General features: G+C 44.8%; 1 protein-coding gene across 1 annotated transcript; it reads right to left on the bottom strand.

Moving 5' to 3' along the window:
* Nucleotides 1-11,471: 11,471 nt before the first annotated feature.
* LOC137452698 (uncharacterized) lies at nt 11,472-14,458 on the bottom strand. The gene has a single exon (XM_068161357.1). The coding sequence runs from the start codon at nt 12,921-12,923 to the stop codon at nt 11,472-11,474; it is 1,452 nt and encodes a 483-aa protein (XP_068017458.1). The 5' UTR covers nt 12,924-14,458.
* Between the last annotated feature and the right edge of the window lie 3,946 nt (nt 14,459-18,404).

Raw genomic sequence — 18,404 nt, forward strand, 5'->3', positions numbered from 1 at the left:
TGGTTTCCCTTATTATTGATAGCAGATCTATGTGAACAATGGGTAGTACGGATGAGACACTCTAGATCATTGCCACATTAACATGAAATTAGGAGACTTAAATTAAATGGCAAATTCCATCTTCCCAATTGCTTCCTATTAAATGACTTAATTATTATTACTATTTAAGGACCCACAGCAAAGGTGAATTCTCTAAATGAGCTTTCACTGATGGAAAGCCAGTCTGGTTTGCCTTTGAGTTACTTTGCTTTTATGAACTGAGATTCATGATTAAAAGAAAAATAAATGCTGTTATTTAGGATGGCTTATGTTAACCTCATGGAGAAGGTGAAGCAATTTTTCATTAATATTTCCTGAACTACTTCATTTGGAAATATGCATCACTTTTTTTTTTTTTTCCCTAATCACCTGAAAATGAGGGTTGTGGTAGATGCAAATGATCTGGGATGATTTGGGAGAATAATTTTCATTTTGCTGAGTAATCTCTGTGCCTATTTCAAGGAATGGGATAACCTGATTCAGTTACTTAGCAACATTTATTGCTAACAGAAAAAAAATTGGAAAGTGATGCAGCAGCAGTAAAATCATTAGGCAGCAGAAAGGATCTCATGACAATAATGAAGACAGAAGTTGTAGTATTTCATAGGTAAAACAAAATGGAAAAAGAACATGTAATCCAAGCAGTTTTAATTTTCCCAAGGAGTCAGTTCCTTATAGTTTATTTTTTTTTCAGGAAAGCTGCCAACCTGTGGGGGAAAAAAATATAAAATCAAACCTTGGGCAAAAGCCTCATTGTCCTGAATATTATTTAATGTGTGATTTGCAGTCTATCACACAGTTATTCATAAGTTCTCTTCCAACCCAGTCTATTCTATTCTATTCTATTCTATTCTATTCTATTCTATTCTATTCTATTCTATTCTATTCATTTTGTAATATGCCTAATTTATTTATTTTTTCCCTAAATCTTTATGATCAGTACTGCTGGTCTTCTTTCACTGCATTTGTTACCCTTCCCAAATTATGAGAATATAAATATTTGAGTGTGTTAGAATAACTATAGATGCGCAAGACAGCATCCTTCTTTCTGGAGGCTTGGCTGCAGTGAGGACCAGCTCAAATGTGGTGCAGCCCAGGACAGCCCCTTCCCCCTGGGAACAGTGGAGAAAGGCTCCCAGCTGCGCTGTGGGAAGTCAGCTTGACCTGGCCTGACCTGCTGAGCTGGATCCTGAGCTAGACCTAACTGTAAGTTGACTTCCTAGCTTGAGCTTGGACTTGCCTTGACACTTGCCTGGTGATCTGGACTTTTAGTTGAACCTGCCCTCTGTCTTGCCAACTGTAGCATTCCTCTCACCTCCCCAGTCTGCAGGGATGGAATGTCATCAGATAAATTGCTCTCAATAGATCATGAGGAATGAAAGCCTTTATGAAAAGAAGCATCTTATATGAGCTTTGTGAAAAAAAGAATTAATGGATATACAGTAGGTTATTAACAGTTACAGTCAAGGATGTAATTATTTTCAGCAGATTCACAAATCAATATTTGATGTAGAGTGTTACTCTATAATAAGTTGCTGAAAAATATGGGTTTGGTTAACCTCCAGAGAAACAGTCTGAAAATCAGCATATATCATGTCATGAAACAAATCTTTAATTGAAAGCACTGAAACACTGAGAGAAATCACACTGTTTGATAAGTGACAGGTTGGATAATTGTTACAGTTTGAGCTGGGTGCCCCCCTGCAATGTTTACTTCCTGTGTCCAGAAGTCCAGCCCAGAGGGGTGGACACAGGAAATTATGTAGTATTTCATACCACAATCCTTTGCACCACTATAAGATGCAGTGCGGAGTCTAGCACTATCTCTTTTCTTCCTCCTCCGTGTCACGGTCCGGAGACATTAGATGTCTCGGTCCAGAGACACAGTTCTTTTAAATATTCCCGTGTTGTGAAATTAAAGGCACAAACGAGGCCAAAGTATCAACAGCTAGACTATTTATTACATAAAGGAAGTGGACATAAGAAAGGAAGAGGGAGAAAATAGAGAAAGTGGACATAAGAAAGGGAGAGGGAGAAAATAAAGAGAGAGAGAGAGAGAGAGACGAGAGATAGAAGAGGAAAGGAATTATATTACCACACCCCTCATCCCCCCCAAGATAAAGTCTGTGGAGGAAAGGTGCTGCAGGAGATGTTGGGTTTGTAGAGACACCGTGGTGAGGCTTTTGCTGGAGAACAGCTGTGGTCCTCTGGGGAGATGTTGGGTTGATACAGGAATGGTGCTGAGGATTTGGCTGGAGCTGTGGTCCTCCGGGCAGCTTCTGTTCTCCGGAGCAGCATTGTCCCGGCTTCTCAGCGGCCTGGCCCGTCTCCTGTGTTTTCCTTCATCTCCGTTTTTCTCCCCGTTTTTCTCCTCTGTTTGTCTCCTCTGTTTCTCTCCTGTGTTTCTCTCTACAAACCAGGTATGTAGTCAAATATTGTCCCTCAGGAATTCCAGTGGCAGGAAATCTGTGTGTTTGGGCAAGACCCTGGCTGGAGGAGGGGGGAGTCTCCATCTACCCTGTCTCCTTCCAGACAAAGCTCAGGAAACAGGTGGTGATTATCTTGCCCTAAAGGTGTGATGGCTGGGTCCTTGGGTCCATTGTTGTAGTCCCGTGTTATCACGATGCAATCACAAGCTGATTTGCATCCAGGATTGGTGGACAGGATTCTTTCCACCTTCTTTGCAGTGGCTCTGCTATCACTTTTATCTTTGTTGACTCACATAGAGACAAACTTATTAGACCCTCACACCACCCCGTCAATCAAAGATAAAAGGAAGAAAGAAAGAAAAGAAAGGAAAGAAGTGGAAAAGGAAGGAAAGAAGTTTTAAACAATTTTTGCAATAGACATAAATTTTGATTGGCTAACAGCACAAATCTGTTGTACACCATCATTAGACACAAACTGCATATTGGACACTACATGTTGAATCACTGTATACAACAGGGATTTATACAAGATTGACAATGCTAACAAAATATAACAAAATTAAACCAGGTAATTACACAAGGTGAAAGCATCCTTGTTCCTCCTGGAAGCCAGGAGAACAAACCAACCCATACCCCCCCCCACCCCGTCAGTCCTTCAGTTTGGAATTGAAGTGAGAGCTTCAGTCTAGATCTGAATGTCTGCGGGGTTATGGAAAGTACAGTCCTTGAAGAGATGTCTTCTGTGATGCAAAACTTGAGAAGTCTTCCATATTGTAGCAAGACAAGTCCTTCTGACAATACATCAGGTAGTCTTCAGCATTAGAACTTAAATTTAGCATTAGAACTTAAATAAGAAACACAACCTTGAAACATACAAAACTGGTATTTCCAGGTTACCATTCAGAGCCACCCTCTCAGGTGATAATTACTTTGAATGGGCCTGTAAGTATCGTTGATTGCTTCAGGTTCTCTCAAAGCCAAGCTAAACACAAACAAAAGTCTTTTTCCAAACCAAGTACAATTTTTTGGTGATCTCCTGATTCATGCTTCACCCCCCAATTCACCACTGGGAAGTGAAGCCCTTAGTTGCCCTGGGGGCCATATCCCTCCCCTCATCAAATGGTCCCACCAAGAGGGGAGCAGTGACCTCAGCCCTCGTTTTAGGCTCGGGCCAGCATTTCACAATGATTTCTAATTGCCTCGTGGCTACCCCATCAACCACTTCTTTTGGAATACGTTTCTTCTGACCCACCCCCCACCAATATTGCCGGGTATTCAAGTGTTCCCTGCCCCTAGCCAGGTGCCTACTAGGAATACGGCGCATCTGGCCCTGGGGGCTTGGTGGGTGAGTCATTTTCACATGTCTCAAGCCTCCAGTTTGAGGTTTTTTCATTTCCTCTGGTACACTATACTGCCTAGCATAATCTAATAACTCCCTCCCCACGTCTTGCCATGTCCTGGAAGAAAGTGGGGTATTAGCTATTTCTTTTTGAAGCTGGATACCTCTTATTTTAAGCAAGTCATTGAGACCCCTGATCAAAGGAGTCATTCTGTTTGCATCCACCAGGACAGAAAGAGGGGATTCAAAATGATGTTTTAGTTCCCTTTCATATATCATCTGCAGGCATGCAGCTTTTTGCACATTCTCCATTATCTGATTCATCCCTCCCCGCAGAATTAGGGGTTCACCCCTCTCCTTTGGATCAAACCCCCCTGCCCAATAGGCAGCTCTTTGCGTAAGACTCCAGGCTCCACTTCTGTTTTTTGTAGTTAGGAAAACATTATCACCCCAATATCCCATGGCTTCAGCTTCTGTTAACAGAATCTGATCACCTCCAGTTTTTGAAACTCGCCAGACATATTCCACCTCAGATTCCTCAGCAGAGCGTGCAAATTCTTTACGAATTTTGGCCAATTCAGTGTAGGAGAAAGGCGTTTCTTTGGTTGTGATAGTGGGGGTAACCTCCCCATCCTCATATAAAACTTCAGTTTTAATGAGAGGTCTGATATGCGCAGCAGCTTCCTTAGCCACTGTCAGTTCTGCCCGAGGGCACATAGGGGCAGACTCCAAGTAATTCACACCCTCTTTTGAGTCCAAATACGAATTTTGCCTCCTCTCCTTTTCCAATTGAATTTTAAGATCTGCCACTACGTCTTTCAAAGTGGCAACATGGCTTTGTAGTGACGAAACTAAGTCCTGCAAAGAGGAAATAGTTATATTTTCCTGTTCATGCCATTCCTCTTTCTCCTTCACTGAGGCGGCTAAACAGGCACCTAAAACCGCACAAATAAAACCTTTGCCTTTCCCGGCTTTTGCTCGTGCATCTTTCTGCAGGGCCACAATTCTATCAGCCACACTCTGGAAATTATGCCAATTTTCACGGGCCCAGTCAAGTACCTGTACAGAGGGGCGGGCACCGTGAACTTCTAAAAGGTTAAAAAGCTTCTCACTCCCGGCCATCTCTTTTGTTTCACAAAGCATTTCTTAATAGGGCACTAAGTTTCACGGGGAAGTCAGATCAAAACACTGTTTTGTACCAGCAAAACCTTCCCTGGAAAAACGTACACTTTTAAAAGGCTTACTACAAAATAATCTTCTCCAGGAAAAATGCACAATAGATTTCTCAGGAGAGGTCACACACAAGAAAAAACAACAACAACCTGGGCTTCTCAAGGAAGTCACACTATTTCGCTGAGTGAACCCACACTTGCAAAAGCTTCTCAGCTTTTGTACCTCAAAATTTTTTGTTACACTAGGATAACAACCTTGTGATTCTTAGGGAAGAGTTACTCTGTTTCCCTGAGCGAACACACACCAGCAGAAGTTTCTCAACTTTTGCTTCAATATTGGGCTTCTCGGGAAAGCCACACTTTACAAATATCACCAACACTGGGTTCCCTAAAAGAGGGTACTGAGAATTCTCGGGGAGGTCACACTATAAAGTCAACAGTTGTACCCCAGATAATCTTCCCCGGGAAAGCACGCACATTTAAAGCAGGGTACAGAGGATTCTCGAGGAGGTCACACTATAAAACCAACAGTTGTACCCCAGATAATCTTCCCCGAGAAAGCACACACATTTAAAGCTTTTGAGAACTCCCACACAGTCTCTCTGAAAATTTCGCTTCGTCCTTCTCCGGCCACTTCCCTCACGGGCCAGTGGAAACGCGAATCTGGACTCCACTCTCGCTTCGTACTAAAAGTACATCTCAGGCACACACACACATTTCGGGGTTCTCAGAAATGCAATAATTTTGCTGTGATACTTTTCACTGCACGGGAATCCTGCCGACTACGCCATTTAAATGTCAAGGTCCGGAGACATTAGATGTCTCGGTCCGGAGACACAGTTCTTTTAAATATTCCCGTGTTGTGAAATTAAAGGCACAAACGAGGCCAAAGTATCAACAGCTAGACTATTTATTAGATAAAGTGGACATAAGAAGGGAGAGGGAGAAAATGGAGAGAGAGAGAGGGAGAGAGAGAGGGAGAAGAGGGAAGGAATTAGAAGGAGAAAGTCAGAAAGAGATTATATTACCAACGGTCAGGGGTGGTGACAGTCCAAGATGCGTTGCGTTGCCCCGTGATGTTATGGTGCCGTCTTCTCTCTTCCTCCTTGACAGTGTCTTTTATACAGTTTTTTAGTCCTCAGGCAGGTGTTGGTATGTCAGGTATTCCAGAGGCAAGGAAATAATCCAGGTATCTGTTCCCCCGGAAATCTTTCTGTGTATTGCTGTGTATGTGGGCAAGATTTTTGGATGGAGGCGAGGGGGGCCTCCGTCCCCCCCCCTCCATTCAGACAAGTCTTCCCACATTCCTTTACACAGGTGGTGGAAACCATCGTATCACCCTGCCCAAGGTACTTGATGGGCGGGAACCGCCCTGTCCAAAAAGCGTGATGGCTGGGTCGTTAGGTCCATTGTTGTAGTCCGACGTTATCATGATGCAATCACAAGCTGATTTGCATCCAGGATTGGTGGACAGGATTAGTCCGATGTGGTAGACAGGATTCTTTCCAGTGGCTCTGCTATCAGTTTATCTTTGTTGATTTACATTAAGAGAGACAAACTTCTCGTCTTCCACACCACCCCGTCAATCAAAGATAAAAGTGAGAAAGTGGACATAGAGAAAGAAAAGAAAGGAAAGGAAAGGATTTTTAAACAATTTTTACAATACATTTTGATCGCCTAATGGCACGAATCTGTTTTACATCGTCATTAGTTACAAATTGCATATTAGATACTACATGTTGAATCAAATGTATAAAACAGGGAATAATACAGGGTAAAAGGAGTAACAAGGCCAAAACACATAACAAATAATACAACAATTGTTTCATCCACGGTCCTCCTGGGAGCCAGGAGAGCCAGCTCATATCCCATCCCTCCCAAGTTTGGACAGGGACATGTGTTAGCTTCCTCAGTCCAGATGATATTTTCTTTACTACTTTTCCATTGTCATCAATTTGTAGACAGCAGTTAGAATCATTTAATTTCCCACAGACCCCTCCTTCTTCTGCTAACAAATAATCGAGAACCATCCTATGTTGTAGAATGGCTGTTCGCATCTGTGTAGCTTGATCTGCTAATAAATCTAGGGCATGAGCTGTCTCATTGCTGATTACTTCTAAGAGGGCTTGCAGCCTTATGATACGGTTTAAGTTATAGATTGGTTCTCGAGCACCACTAATCCTTTCATAGGGGTTCCAGGTGGCAGGACCATAATATTCAATAATCCTTTGGGGGGTCCATTCACCCTTTTCCCCATTGTTGACCACTACCCCTGGTCAAGTGAGTGGAGATGGACCTCTTCCTTTTTCCCAGGTTATCATATACTTTGATCCCCAGGGCATTTCCTTCTCCACCTGGGAGTAAGAAAAACAATGGGTGGATTAGTCCAACATAGCATATCCCGGTCCAATTCCGTGGTAATTTTTTATAGGCCCGGTGCCCGCATATCCAATAATGGCCTTTCAGTGCAGTAGTTCCATTTTCAAACAGGCCTGTGGGGGTTGTAGGCATCTGGAAATATGTAGAATTTGTCATGCCCAATGGATTAGGGAAAAGGACATGGTTCCATCTCCCCTCAGGGTGAGCATGACCCACCATTGTACAATACCAAGCACCCGAATCATTTTTCCACTCACACGATTGGTAGAGGAGTGGACCAAATCTTTCTCTGAAATCATATATACGAGACACATTTTCTCTTGACCAAAACCCCTCAAAGTCCTTAACTCCCCCAGTTTTATTAACCCACATCCACCCAGATGTGTGCCTAAAACTGGGTCTTTTCTTTTGGTTTTGTAATCTCAGATTACGATATGTAAATGTCCATTGACATGTACTTCTACCTACAAAAACACCACCAGGTTGTGTGCGGTTTAGACAATAGATTCCTTGGCCTGGATACTGGACTGGCCATGGGGCTGTATCTTCTTCAGTCCAAAAGGTGTTTTTGTCCACTTCACTAAGGGAGCTTACAAGCCATTTGGGAGCTACTGGAGTCGAAACCCAAGGCCATGCTTCGAATCCCTGCGGCCCACCACACACCCAACAGTTCGTAAGGTTGTACACAGAGGACACTTCTTCTGCCAGCTGCATGAATAGATTGGTTACAAGAAACCCCTCATTAGGGTCTGAGGGGGCAGATGCAGAAATATCAAGGGTTAATGCTCCAAGGGTACACCAAAATAGAAAGACAAACATCTTGTTCATATCATAGGGAATATCACATGGATAAAGCAGTTTCCCAGAAGGTCATGCAGATGATCAATGCAGATGATCAACAGCTCCACAGGTTCTCTAAGGCAGACCTCGGGTCTTTCACCTAGAAGAAAAAAAAAAAGAAAACGGACTCGGTCCATTGTAGGGAACCGGTAGATAGTTATTATTAGAAAGATGGAATAATCCACCTTGTATTAATCTTGAATTCTTTTCCATGAGCATCTTTTGCCCTCCAGGTATATTTATTAATTGGAGTTTCGAGTACCAGGGGTATTGTTCCCACAGTGGGGAGTTCAACCAAAACTGGTTGGCCTGGAGAGTATGAGGGAGATTTGGAATGCTCAAGTATGGTTGGTATGATTTCTGGGGCTTTGGGGCAAAAGGCTGTAATTTTTGGGCATCCGTTTACCCCCCAACGGCAATTAACACTGGTCAATGCTTCCCTTAGCCGCTCAGCCCATCCTGGCATATGAGGTTTAAGAAAGCGTTTTAACAGACCGTTGGTTCGTTCCACGATTCCATTTGCTTGTGGGTAATAGGGGGTATGATATACCCAAGTAATTCCTTCCTGGGTTGCCCACTCTTGAACTGTTTTGGCAGTGAAGTGGGAACCATTGTCTGATTGGATGGACTGTGGTTTAGGGAATGTACCAAACCACCCCTTCAGTGCCTTTACTGTGTTTTCCCCAGTTGCTCTGGCAAATGCCTCAGCCGAGACCAATCCTGACACTATTTCTACCCCGACCAACACATATTGCTTCCCTTCTGATTTTCGGAAAGGGCCAATATAGTCCACTTGCCAAGCTTCCCACAGCCCTTTCCCCTCTCTTAGGTGCAGGGGGTCATTTTCCAGAGGGTGCCTTTCCAAACGGGTGCGGCATTGGTCACAAGCAGAGACACAAGTCTTGCACTCTTCTCTGCTAACTGGCCAACCCCTTGCTTGGGCCTCACAATACAGATCTTTTATTCCAGAGTGTTTTCTTTTCACATGCAGCCATTCTAGCAACCGTTCCCAATTTTCTGTTATTTGGGTGTTTTGCAGGGGAGCCAATCTGGCTAGTTCATCTGCTCTGCCATTCCATTGGCTAGCAGAGGAACCATCCTCTTGGTGGGAGGCCACCCATCCCACTGCGAATTTTCCCTTTTTAGCAATGGCCAGAATATCTTGCCATTTCTCCTTCTGCCATACAGGTATTCTATTAACTTCCCAGTCATTCTCCTCCCAGAAGAGTATCCATTCAGTACAGCCCTTAAATACAGCATAGGAGTCAGTATAGATGTGGACAGGAGAAGTAGATTCAGCCTCATGCTGAAAAACACTCCAGACTGCAATCAACTCCCCCACTTGAGCACTACCTTCCCCTTCAGTAATTATCTGTTCATTGGTATCCACACTGAGTGCCACAGATCTGTACTTCCAGGTCTTCCCTTCCCGCTTAGAGGAGGCATCTGTGAACCATGCATTCAGTATCTGTCCAGAGAATGTAGGTGCTATTTGTATTACGGAGGACGGTTTGTTAGCCTCCCAGTCTGGACCCATTTCCTCCTGGAAGGTCAACATTTTGGTGGTTCCCTCAGATACTGAAAAGATGTCACAGTAGTGCTCTATCTGGGCATACCATTTCCTCACAGAGGCTCTTTGGGCCACCCCTTCAGGTGGTGGTGTTCCTGCCAGAATTGTCTTAATTACTTTGAATGGGCCTCTAAGCACTATTTGTTGCTGTTTAATGGTCTTCTCAGCTTCCCGCAGGGCTAAACTAACCACAAACAAACCCTTTTCCCACACCGTGTATCTTTTTTCTGCATCCTTAAAACTACGACTGTAAAATGAAATTGGTCTGACAGGGGCTTCTGGACCCTTTTGCCATAAGTGTACTGATAAGCCAGACTTAGCAAATCCCCATTCAATGTGCACAGGGTCAGTAGGGTGAATAGGACCAAGAGCTTGGTGGGCAGTGGCTTCAAATATTAGCAGCTGTAATGCTTCTTCGTGGGGCTCTTCCCACTGCCACTGAACGCCTTTGCGTAACAAATCATATAGGGGTCTTGCAATAATTGAAAAATCAGGAATATGTTTCCTCCAAAACACAAGTAATCCTAGTGCATGTTGCAAATCCTTTTTGGATTCTGGCATTTTGATCTGGTCCAGGGAGGAAAGGGTGTCTGGTGGAATACAGGTCATTCCCCCCTTCCACCAGATTCCCAAAAACTTCACTTCACTTGAGGGCGTCTGTACTTTCTCAGGTGGTATTCTCAGCCCCAAACTTTCTAGATGTGAAATTATATTATCCTGGGTTACTCGTACCCCTTCAATATCTTCTCCTGCTACCAGAATGTCATCAATATATTGGTAAACACTGACCCCTGGCTCTAGTTGGACCTTTTCCAGTTCCTGTGCCAGCGCATGGTGGGCAAAAGTGGGTGAGTGCTTAAATCCCTGTGGGAGACGTGTGAATGTGAATTGTTGACCACCCCATGTAAAAGCAAAGCGGTCTTGGTCCTCAGGTTGCAGCGGGACCATAAAAAACATATCTTTCACATCCACTGTACCCATAATCGAGTGTGCTTTCTCCTGTATTGTAGCTATGAGTTCAGCAATATTTGGCACTGCAGCTGTTAGTGGTTCAGTATTGGCATTAAGCCTGCGGTAATCAATGGTCAGCCTCCATGTCCCATTAGGCTTTCGTACAGGCCAAACTGGGGAATTGAAAGCAGAGTGGGTGGGAACCACAATGCCCTGTTTTTTTAAGTCCTCCAGTACAGGCACTATTCCTTCTTTAGCTCCCAGAGGTATAGGATAAGGTTTAACATTTGTCAGCTTTGAGTGAGGTAGGAGAGGTACGGCTTTCAGCAGCCGAATGCTCATTATGGGAGACCCAAAAGACCATTTTCGCCCTTTGTTGTCTGACCAGGTTTTCCCTTTTAAAACGTCAAGCCCTAGGAGGTTAGTTGGAAACTCCCCTACGACCATTGACACCTTAGTGTCCTTATCTTCCCCCGGCAAGCGTAACCGGATGGTTGCTAATGCCTGTGCATGGGTTTGACCCAGGGCGTCTGCTACCAGCAATTTTTGTTTGGAGGGCACCACTCCACAATCAGTAGCATCCTTCGTTTTAATAGCTGAGATCTGAGCCCCGGTGTCTACTAAAAATGTAATAGGAATTTGTTTTGGTCCTACAATGCCAGTGATTAGTAAATCGCCCTGGCCATTTTCGGTGAGCTGACGAATATACATCCACCCTTCACCCCTCCGCCCACCATTGGGGGGTGAAGACTTCAGTTTCCCTGAGGCTGAAAAGAAGGCATGCCTTTATTCTCCTCAGACAGGTCTATTAAGGGGGGTGCAGTGGGCTCAATTTTCTGATTGGGCTCAGGCCAGTTCTTCACAATCACTTCTAATTGTTTTGTGTTTAGCCCATCTATCACTTCTTTGGGGATATTTTTCCTTAGACCTAAGTTCCACCAATATTGCCGGGTATTTGTGTGTTCCCTGCCCCCTGTTCCAAGCCGGCTGGGGGCACGGTTAAACCCCTGGGGACTTGAGGGCAAGTGGTTCAGTTTTACATGCCTCAAGCCCCTAGGGTCAGTTTTTTTAATTTCTTCAGGGATACTATATTGCCTGGCATAGTCTAATAACTCCCTTCCGACCTCCTCCCACGTCCATGGTTTCAAGTCAGGCTGGCTGCCTCCGTGTGCTAAATTATCTCTTAGAGCAGCCTGCATCCTGGAGGAAATTGGGGTATCAGCTATTTCTTTTTGGAGCTGGATGCCTCTTATTTTAAGCGAGTCAGGGAGGCCCCTAACCAGGGCAGTCATTCTGTTTGCGTCTACCAGGAGAGAAAGAGGGGATTCAAAATGATGTTTTAGTTCCCTTTCATATATCATCTGCAGGCATGCAGCCTTTTGCACATTCTCCATTATCTGATTCATCCCTCCCCGCAGAATTAGGGGTTCACCCCTCTCTTTTGGATCAAACCCCCCTGCCCAATAGGCAGCCCTTTGCGTAAGACTCCAGGGTCCACTTCTGTTTTTTGTAGTTAGAAAAACATTATCACCCCAATAGCCCATGGCTTCAGCTTCTGTTAACAGAATCTGATCACCTCCAGTTTTTGAAACTCGCCAGACATATTCCACCTCAGATTCCCCAGCAGAGCGTGCAAATTCTTTACGAATTTTGGCCAATTCAGTTGAGGAGAAAGGTGTTTCTTTGGTTGTGATAGTGGGGGTAACCTCCCCATCCTCATATAAAACTTCAGTTTTAATGAGAGGTCTGATATGCGCAGCAGCTTCCTTAGCCACTGTCAGTTCTGCCCGAGGGCACATAGGGGCAGACTCCAAGTAATTCACACCCTCTTTTGAGTCCAAATACGAATTTTGCCTCCTCTCCTTTTCCAATTGAATTTTAAGATCTGCCACTACGTCTTTCAAAGTGGCAACATGGCTTTGTAGTGACGAAACTAAGTCCTGCAAAGAGGAAATAGTTATATTTTCCTGTTCATGCCATTCCTCTTTCTCCTTCACTGAGGCGGCTAAACAGGCACCTAAAACCGCACAAATAAAACCTTTGCCTTTCCCGGCTTTTGCTCGTGCATCTTTCTGCAGGGCCACAATTCTATCAGCCACACTCTGGAAATTATGCCAATTTTCACGGGCCCAGTCAAGTACCTGTACAGAGGGGCGGGCACCGTGAACTTCTAAAAGGTTGAAAAGCCTCTCACTCCGGGCCATCTCTTTTGTTTCACAAAGCACTTCTTAATAGGGCACTAAGTTTCACGGGGAAGTCAGATCAAAACACTGTTTGTACCAGCAAAATCTTCCCTGGAAAAACGTACACTTTTAAAAGGCTTACTACAAAATAATCTTCTCCAGGAAAAATGCACAATAGATTTCTCAGGAGAGAACACACACCAGCAGAAGTTTCTCAACTTTTGCTTCAATACTGGGCTTCTCGGGAAAGCCACACTTTACAAATATCACCAACACTGGGTTTCCTAAAAGAGGGTACTGAGAATTCTCGGGGAGGTCACACTATAAAGTCAACAGTTGTACCCCAGATAATCTTCCCCGGGAAAGCACGCACATTTAAAGCAGGGTACAGAGGATTCTCGAGGAGGTCACACTATAAAACCAACAGTTGTACCCCGGATAATCTTCCCCGAGAAAGCACACACATTTAAAGCAGGGTACAGAGGATTCTCGAGGAGGTCACACTATAAAACCAACAGTTGTACCCCGGATAATCTTCCCCGAGAAAGCACACACATTTAAAGCTTTTGAGAACTCCCACACAGTCTCTCTGAAAATTTCGCTTCGTCCTTCTCCGGCCACTTCCCTCGCGGGCGAGTGGAAACGCGAATCTGGACTCCACTCTCGCTTCGTACTAAAAGTACGTCTCAGGCACACACACACATTTCGGGGTTCTCAGAAATGCAATAATTTTGCTGTGATACTTTTCACTGCACGGGAATCCTGCCGACTACGCCATTTAAATGTCAAGGTCCGGAGACATTAGATGTCTCGGTCCGGAGACACAGTTCTTTTAAATATTCCCGTGTTGTGAAATTAAAGGCACAAACGAGGCCAAAGTATCAACAGCTAGACTATTTATTAGATAAAGTGGACATAAGAAGGGAGAGGGAGAAAATGGAGAGAGAGAGAGGGAGAGAGAGAGGGAGAAGAGGGAAGGAATTAGAAGGAGAAAGTCAGAAAGAGATTATATTACCAACGGTCAGGGGTGGTGACAGTCCAAGATGCGTTGCGTTGCCCCGTGATGTTATGGTGCCGTCTTCTCTCTTCCTCCTTGACAGTGTCTTTTATACAGTTTTTTAGTCCTCAGGCAGGTGTTGGTATGTCAGGTATTCCAGAGGCAAGGAAATAATCCAGGTATCTGTTCCCCCGGAAATCTTTCTGTGTATTGCTGTGTATGTGGGCAAGATTTTTGGATGGAGGCGAGGGGGGCCTCCGTCCCCCCCCCTCCATTCAGACAAGTCTTCCCACATTCCTTTACACAGGTGGTGGAAACCATCGTATCACCCTGCCCAAGGTACTTGATGGGCGGGAACCGCCCTGTCCAAAAAGCGTGATGGCTGGGTCGTTAGGTCCATTGTTGTAGTCCGACGTTATCATGATGCAATCACAAGCTGATTTGCATCCAGGATTGGTGGACAGGATTAGTCCGATGTGGTAGACAGGATTCTTTCCAGTGGCTCTGCTATCAGTTTATCTTTGTTGATTTACATTAAGAGAGACAAACTTCTCGTCTTCCACACTCCGTCAGCCGGTAACTGGGGGAGATGTCTCCTGGCTTTGGGCCTGGCTAGGCCCAAGGCCACGGGGGGATGGGCAGTCTCAGATCTGGCCAGCTGAGACTAGCCTAGCAGTGGGAGGGGGAAGAAGGAGCCCTGAGGGTCTCGGGTGTACCCTCAGGTAGGGATGGGATCTCTCTGGGTCTGTTTTGGGAATTTTTTTTTCTTGTCACTGTGCTTCTGCTTTTCTGTAAAAGTTCACTGCTTTCTATTTAAACTTTCCATCACTTTTGCAATCCGTTTGTCTGAGTGTTTATTGTTGCCGGGGTGGGGAAGGGGGCTGCCTCAACCCAGCACATTCTTGGTAGCAGAGGATGGTTGAGGTGGGCAGAGGATCTGCCCCCAACCCCTTTACATTCTTGGCGAGCCAGGCAGGAGAAGGAGTTGGTTATTGTGGCTACTCTGCAGATCGGATTGTAAAAGATAAGAGAGTTTAAATTTAGTTCTGGGCGTCGTTTTGGTTTTTTGGCAGTTGGGGGCTCGTGTTGTTGTTGGGGCGATTGTGTTAAGTTCTTGTGGATTGCAGGGGGACTCCTGGTGCGTGACCGGTGGCAGAGAGTCTCTCTTGCTATTTCAAGCAGGGGTGGTTCTTAACCATCGGAATGGGGGCACCGCTTCAGAATGCGGGACCTGCCTTCCCCCACCTTTATTCTCTGCGGAGCGGTAAAAGCGGCAGGGAGTGAAGTGGGGGAGGAGCAGTGGCGAGCAGATCAAAGTCAGGTCCGCTCTCGCTGCGGGGTAGGGCCAGCCGCGGCGAGCGGGCGAGCTCGGCTCCCTATGGGCGAACGGGGACTCCAGCTGAAAGCTGTTCTCAAGGGCCCTGAGGACGTGCTTATGGCTTTTGCTGGAGGAGACGTTTGAATGCCCGAGGGGTGGAGGCGATTTTGATTCTGTACCGCGGCGGCAGAGGTGGGCGGAGCCCTGCTGTGTGCTCAGGCGGCGGCAGGACCGGCCGTGCGCTCGGAGCGGCGGCGGCGGTCCCCGGCCGTCCACTTGAGCTGCGGTGGCGGCGGGACCTGCCGTGCGCTCGGGCTGCGGCGGCGGTGAGCACAGCCGTGCGCTCGGAGCGGCGGCGGCGGTGAGCACGGCCGTGCGCTCGGGCTGCGGCGGGGCCGGCCCTAGTCTCTTCCCCGACTTTTTCGGACGAGTTCCGAAAATGGCGCCGAGCACCTGGCTCCACCTCCCTTCTTCTCACTAGGTTGTGGTGCAGCCCCTCCCTCCGCCAGGGGAGGGTTGTGTTTTGGATGCTGTCGCGTCTCGGTACGGGAACGCCTAGCGGGAAGGCGGTGTACTGTGATAAGCATCTGTAGAGCCTCGGGCCGCGGCTGGAAGCGGTCAGCACTGGGCTTGGGATAGGTCCGTGCAAGGTTGTGAAAGGCTCAGCGTGCTGTTTTCCTGGAGGGGTGGAGAAGCAGTTAGAGCCTGATTGTTCTGACTGGCTTGCCCCAGGGGTGGAAACATGCCGCTGAGTAAATAGAGATGGGAATAAAGGTTTGGTTGAGAAGTTGTGAGGTTCCTTCCAGGTGACCAGGATGTCCAACGGATCCATGAAGAGCTTGCACCGCAGAAGAGTGAACTCTGCATCGCCGAGAGGTTCTACTAGATGAGGGAAGAAGAACTGGAATGGACGGACACTAGAGCCTGAATGAGAGACTGTTTGGGTGGACGCCCAGATGAAGATATGGACTTTGCCGGACATATCATCAGAAGATTTCTGATTTGATGATGTGTTTGGGTGCAAAGATTATGGTATGAAATAAGGGGTGGTATGTTACAGTTTGAGCTGGGTGCCCCCCTGCAATGTTTACTTCCTGTGTCCAGAAGTCCAGCCCAGAGGGGTGGACACAGGAAATTATGTAGTATTTCATACCACAATCCTTTGCACCACTATAAGATGCAGTGCGGAGTCTAGCACTATCTCTTTTCTTCCTCCTCCGTCAGCCGGTAACTGGGGGAGATGTCTCCTGGCTTTGGGCCTGGCTAGGCCCAAGGCCACGGGGGGATGGGCAGTCTCAGATCTGGCCAGCTGAGACTAGCCTAGCAGTGGGAGGGGGAAGAAGGAGCCCTGAGGGTCTCGGGTGTACCCTCAGGTAGGGATGGGATCTCTCTGGGTCTGTTTTGGGAATTTTTTTTTCTTGTCACTGTGCTTCTGCTTTTCTGTAAAAGTTCACTGCTTTCTATTTAAACTTTCCATCACTTTTGCAATCCGTTTGTCTGAGTGTTTATTGTTGCCGGGGTGGGGAAGGGGGCTGCCTCAACCCAGCACAATAATACAGTTCACTCATTCCAGTGGAGAAAATATTAGGTCCAAACTGATTTTTGGAAAATAAATGTTCATTTTTCAAAAAATGGGAGCTTTGCCTAGATGTAAAAGAGATAAGTAAGAAAAGAAATTTTCTGATTTAGGAATTTGCTGTATGGGATGGTATTTCATGGCAGTTCAAGCTATAAATTTTGGTAAGAATTACTTATAAAAGTGAGGTTCCAGGTTTTACACTAATGAAGAATGAGGTGAGATTTTCTAGCCTTTTGCTTGAAAGCTTTAATCAGAAAAAACAGGTTTTATAATAAAACTTTGTATATTGTAAATTACCAGTTCTTTTCACCATACTTGTATGCATCCTTACAAACAATAAATATTTTTTGATCAGTGGTTTCATAAGAGAAAGTGATTGCAGTGGCAATAGCTAAGGACGTAATGTGCAAAATTGAAATGGATTGAAACTCAAGACAATGTAGTAATAATTATAATAGATATAAAATTAATCTGTAAATGAGAACATATTCAACTGTTGTAAGAGAGAGAATCTCTGTGCTTTTCCTCTCCTCTTTCTCTCAACTTTTCCCATAGGAAGACTTGGAACAAAGAAATCTAATTAATTTTAAAGAGAAGCTTAATCAATATATGAAGGGGGCTATATGATGTAGTTGAATCCATCTGTAGGGACCTGAATGAAAAATACTCAGGGTACCAGGAAAGCTAAGAAAAGTATTAAACTATTAATCTGCTGTTCTACAATGTGATATACATTGGTGTTTACTAAAATGCTCATCCAAAAGAAGAAGTTAACAAAACTGCTAGCTGCAAGGGGTAGGTTTCAGAGAAAGACAGGGACAGAGAAAAATAGAGATTTCCAGAGGAAAAAAAAGAAAGATAGCTAGAAAGTATTTAGGGAAATTAGATATTTACCAGTTTGGCTGAACCTGATAAATTGGGTTACTTAGTAAGTAATCCTAAAGATATTAGCAATTATGTAGAAACTGTATGGGGGATTGGAGAAGTAGAGCAGAACTGTAAGAGGGCAAATAGAGCATGTATTAAAAAAAAAAAAAAAAAAAAAAAGGGAAATTTGAACTTGTAAATTTTACTTCTGTTGGAATAGTCTGGTACCAACATGATATCTTTAGTGAGCTGGAATATGGAACAGAGTGATATATGGTATATTGGTAGCTAATATGAAATTGAGAGGATCTCTAAGAATCTGGAAAGATAGGCTAAGAATTAAAAATTACCTTGAAGAAGTGGTCTGAAAAACACAGTGAAATTCCCTATAGACTTTCATTTGTGTATCTACTCATAATTAAAATGTCTGTCCATAGTGTGTTTCTATCTTATCAGTTATATAACCACTATTTAATGGAACTGCATAAAGCCAAACAAAATTACTATTGCTATCAGTAACTGCACAAACTATATCTGATCTAACAGTAACATTATTTAGATAAACCTGACCAACTTGGAAATAAAAAAGAAAGCCTTTTGAAGAAAAAAGAAAATTCTGAACTTAGCTTTTGCTTATACAAACGAAGCACCCTTAAATAAAGTTGTACTGGTCAACTTATGTTATCTTGCTTATGATAGTGTTGAGAACAGAATCAGGGTAATTTATCAAAAATTAAATGG

This window comes from Melanerpes formicivorus, unplaced genomic scaffold, assembly GCF_026170545.1.
Source record: "Melanerpes formicivorus ecotype bairdi unplaced genomic scaffold, bMelFor1.0.p_v2 SCAF_57, whole genome shotgun sequence".
In the NCBI taxonomy this organism is placed as follows: Eukaryota; Metazoa; Chordata; class Aves; order Piciformes; family Picidae; genus Melanerpes; species Melanerpes formicivorus.

Coding starts and splice junctions, on each gene's coding strand:
- LOC137452698 (XM_068161357.1), bottom strand. CDS start 12,923: ATGGCCCGGAGTGAGAGGCTTTTCAACCTTTTAGAAGTTCACGGTGCC.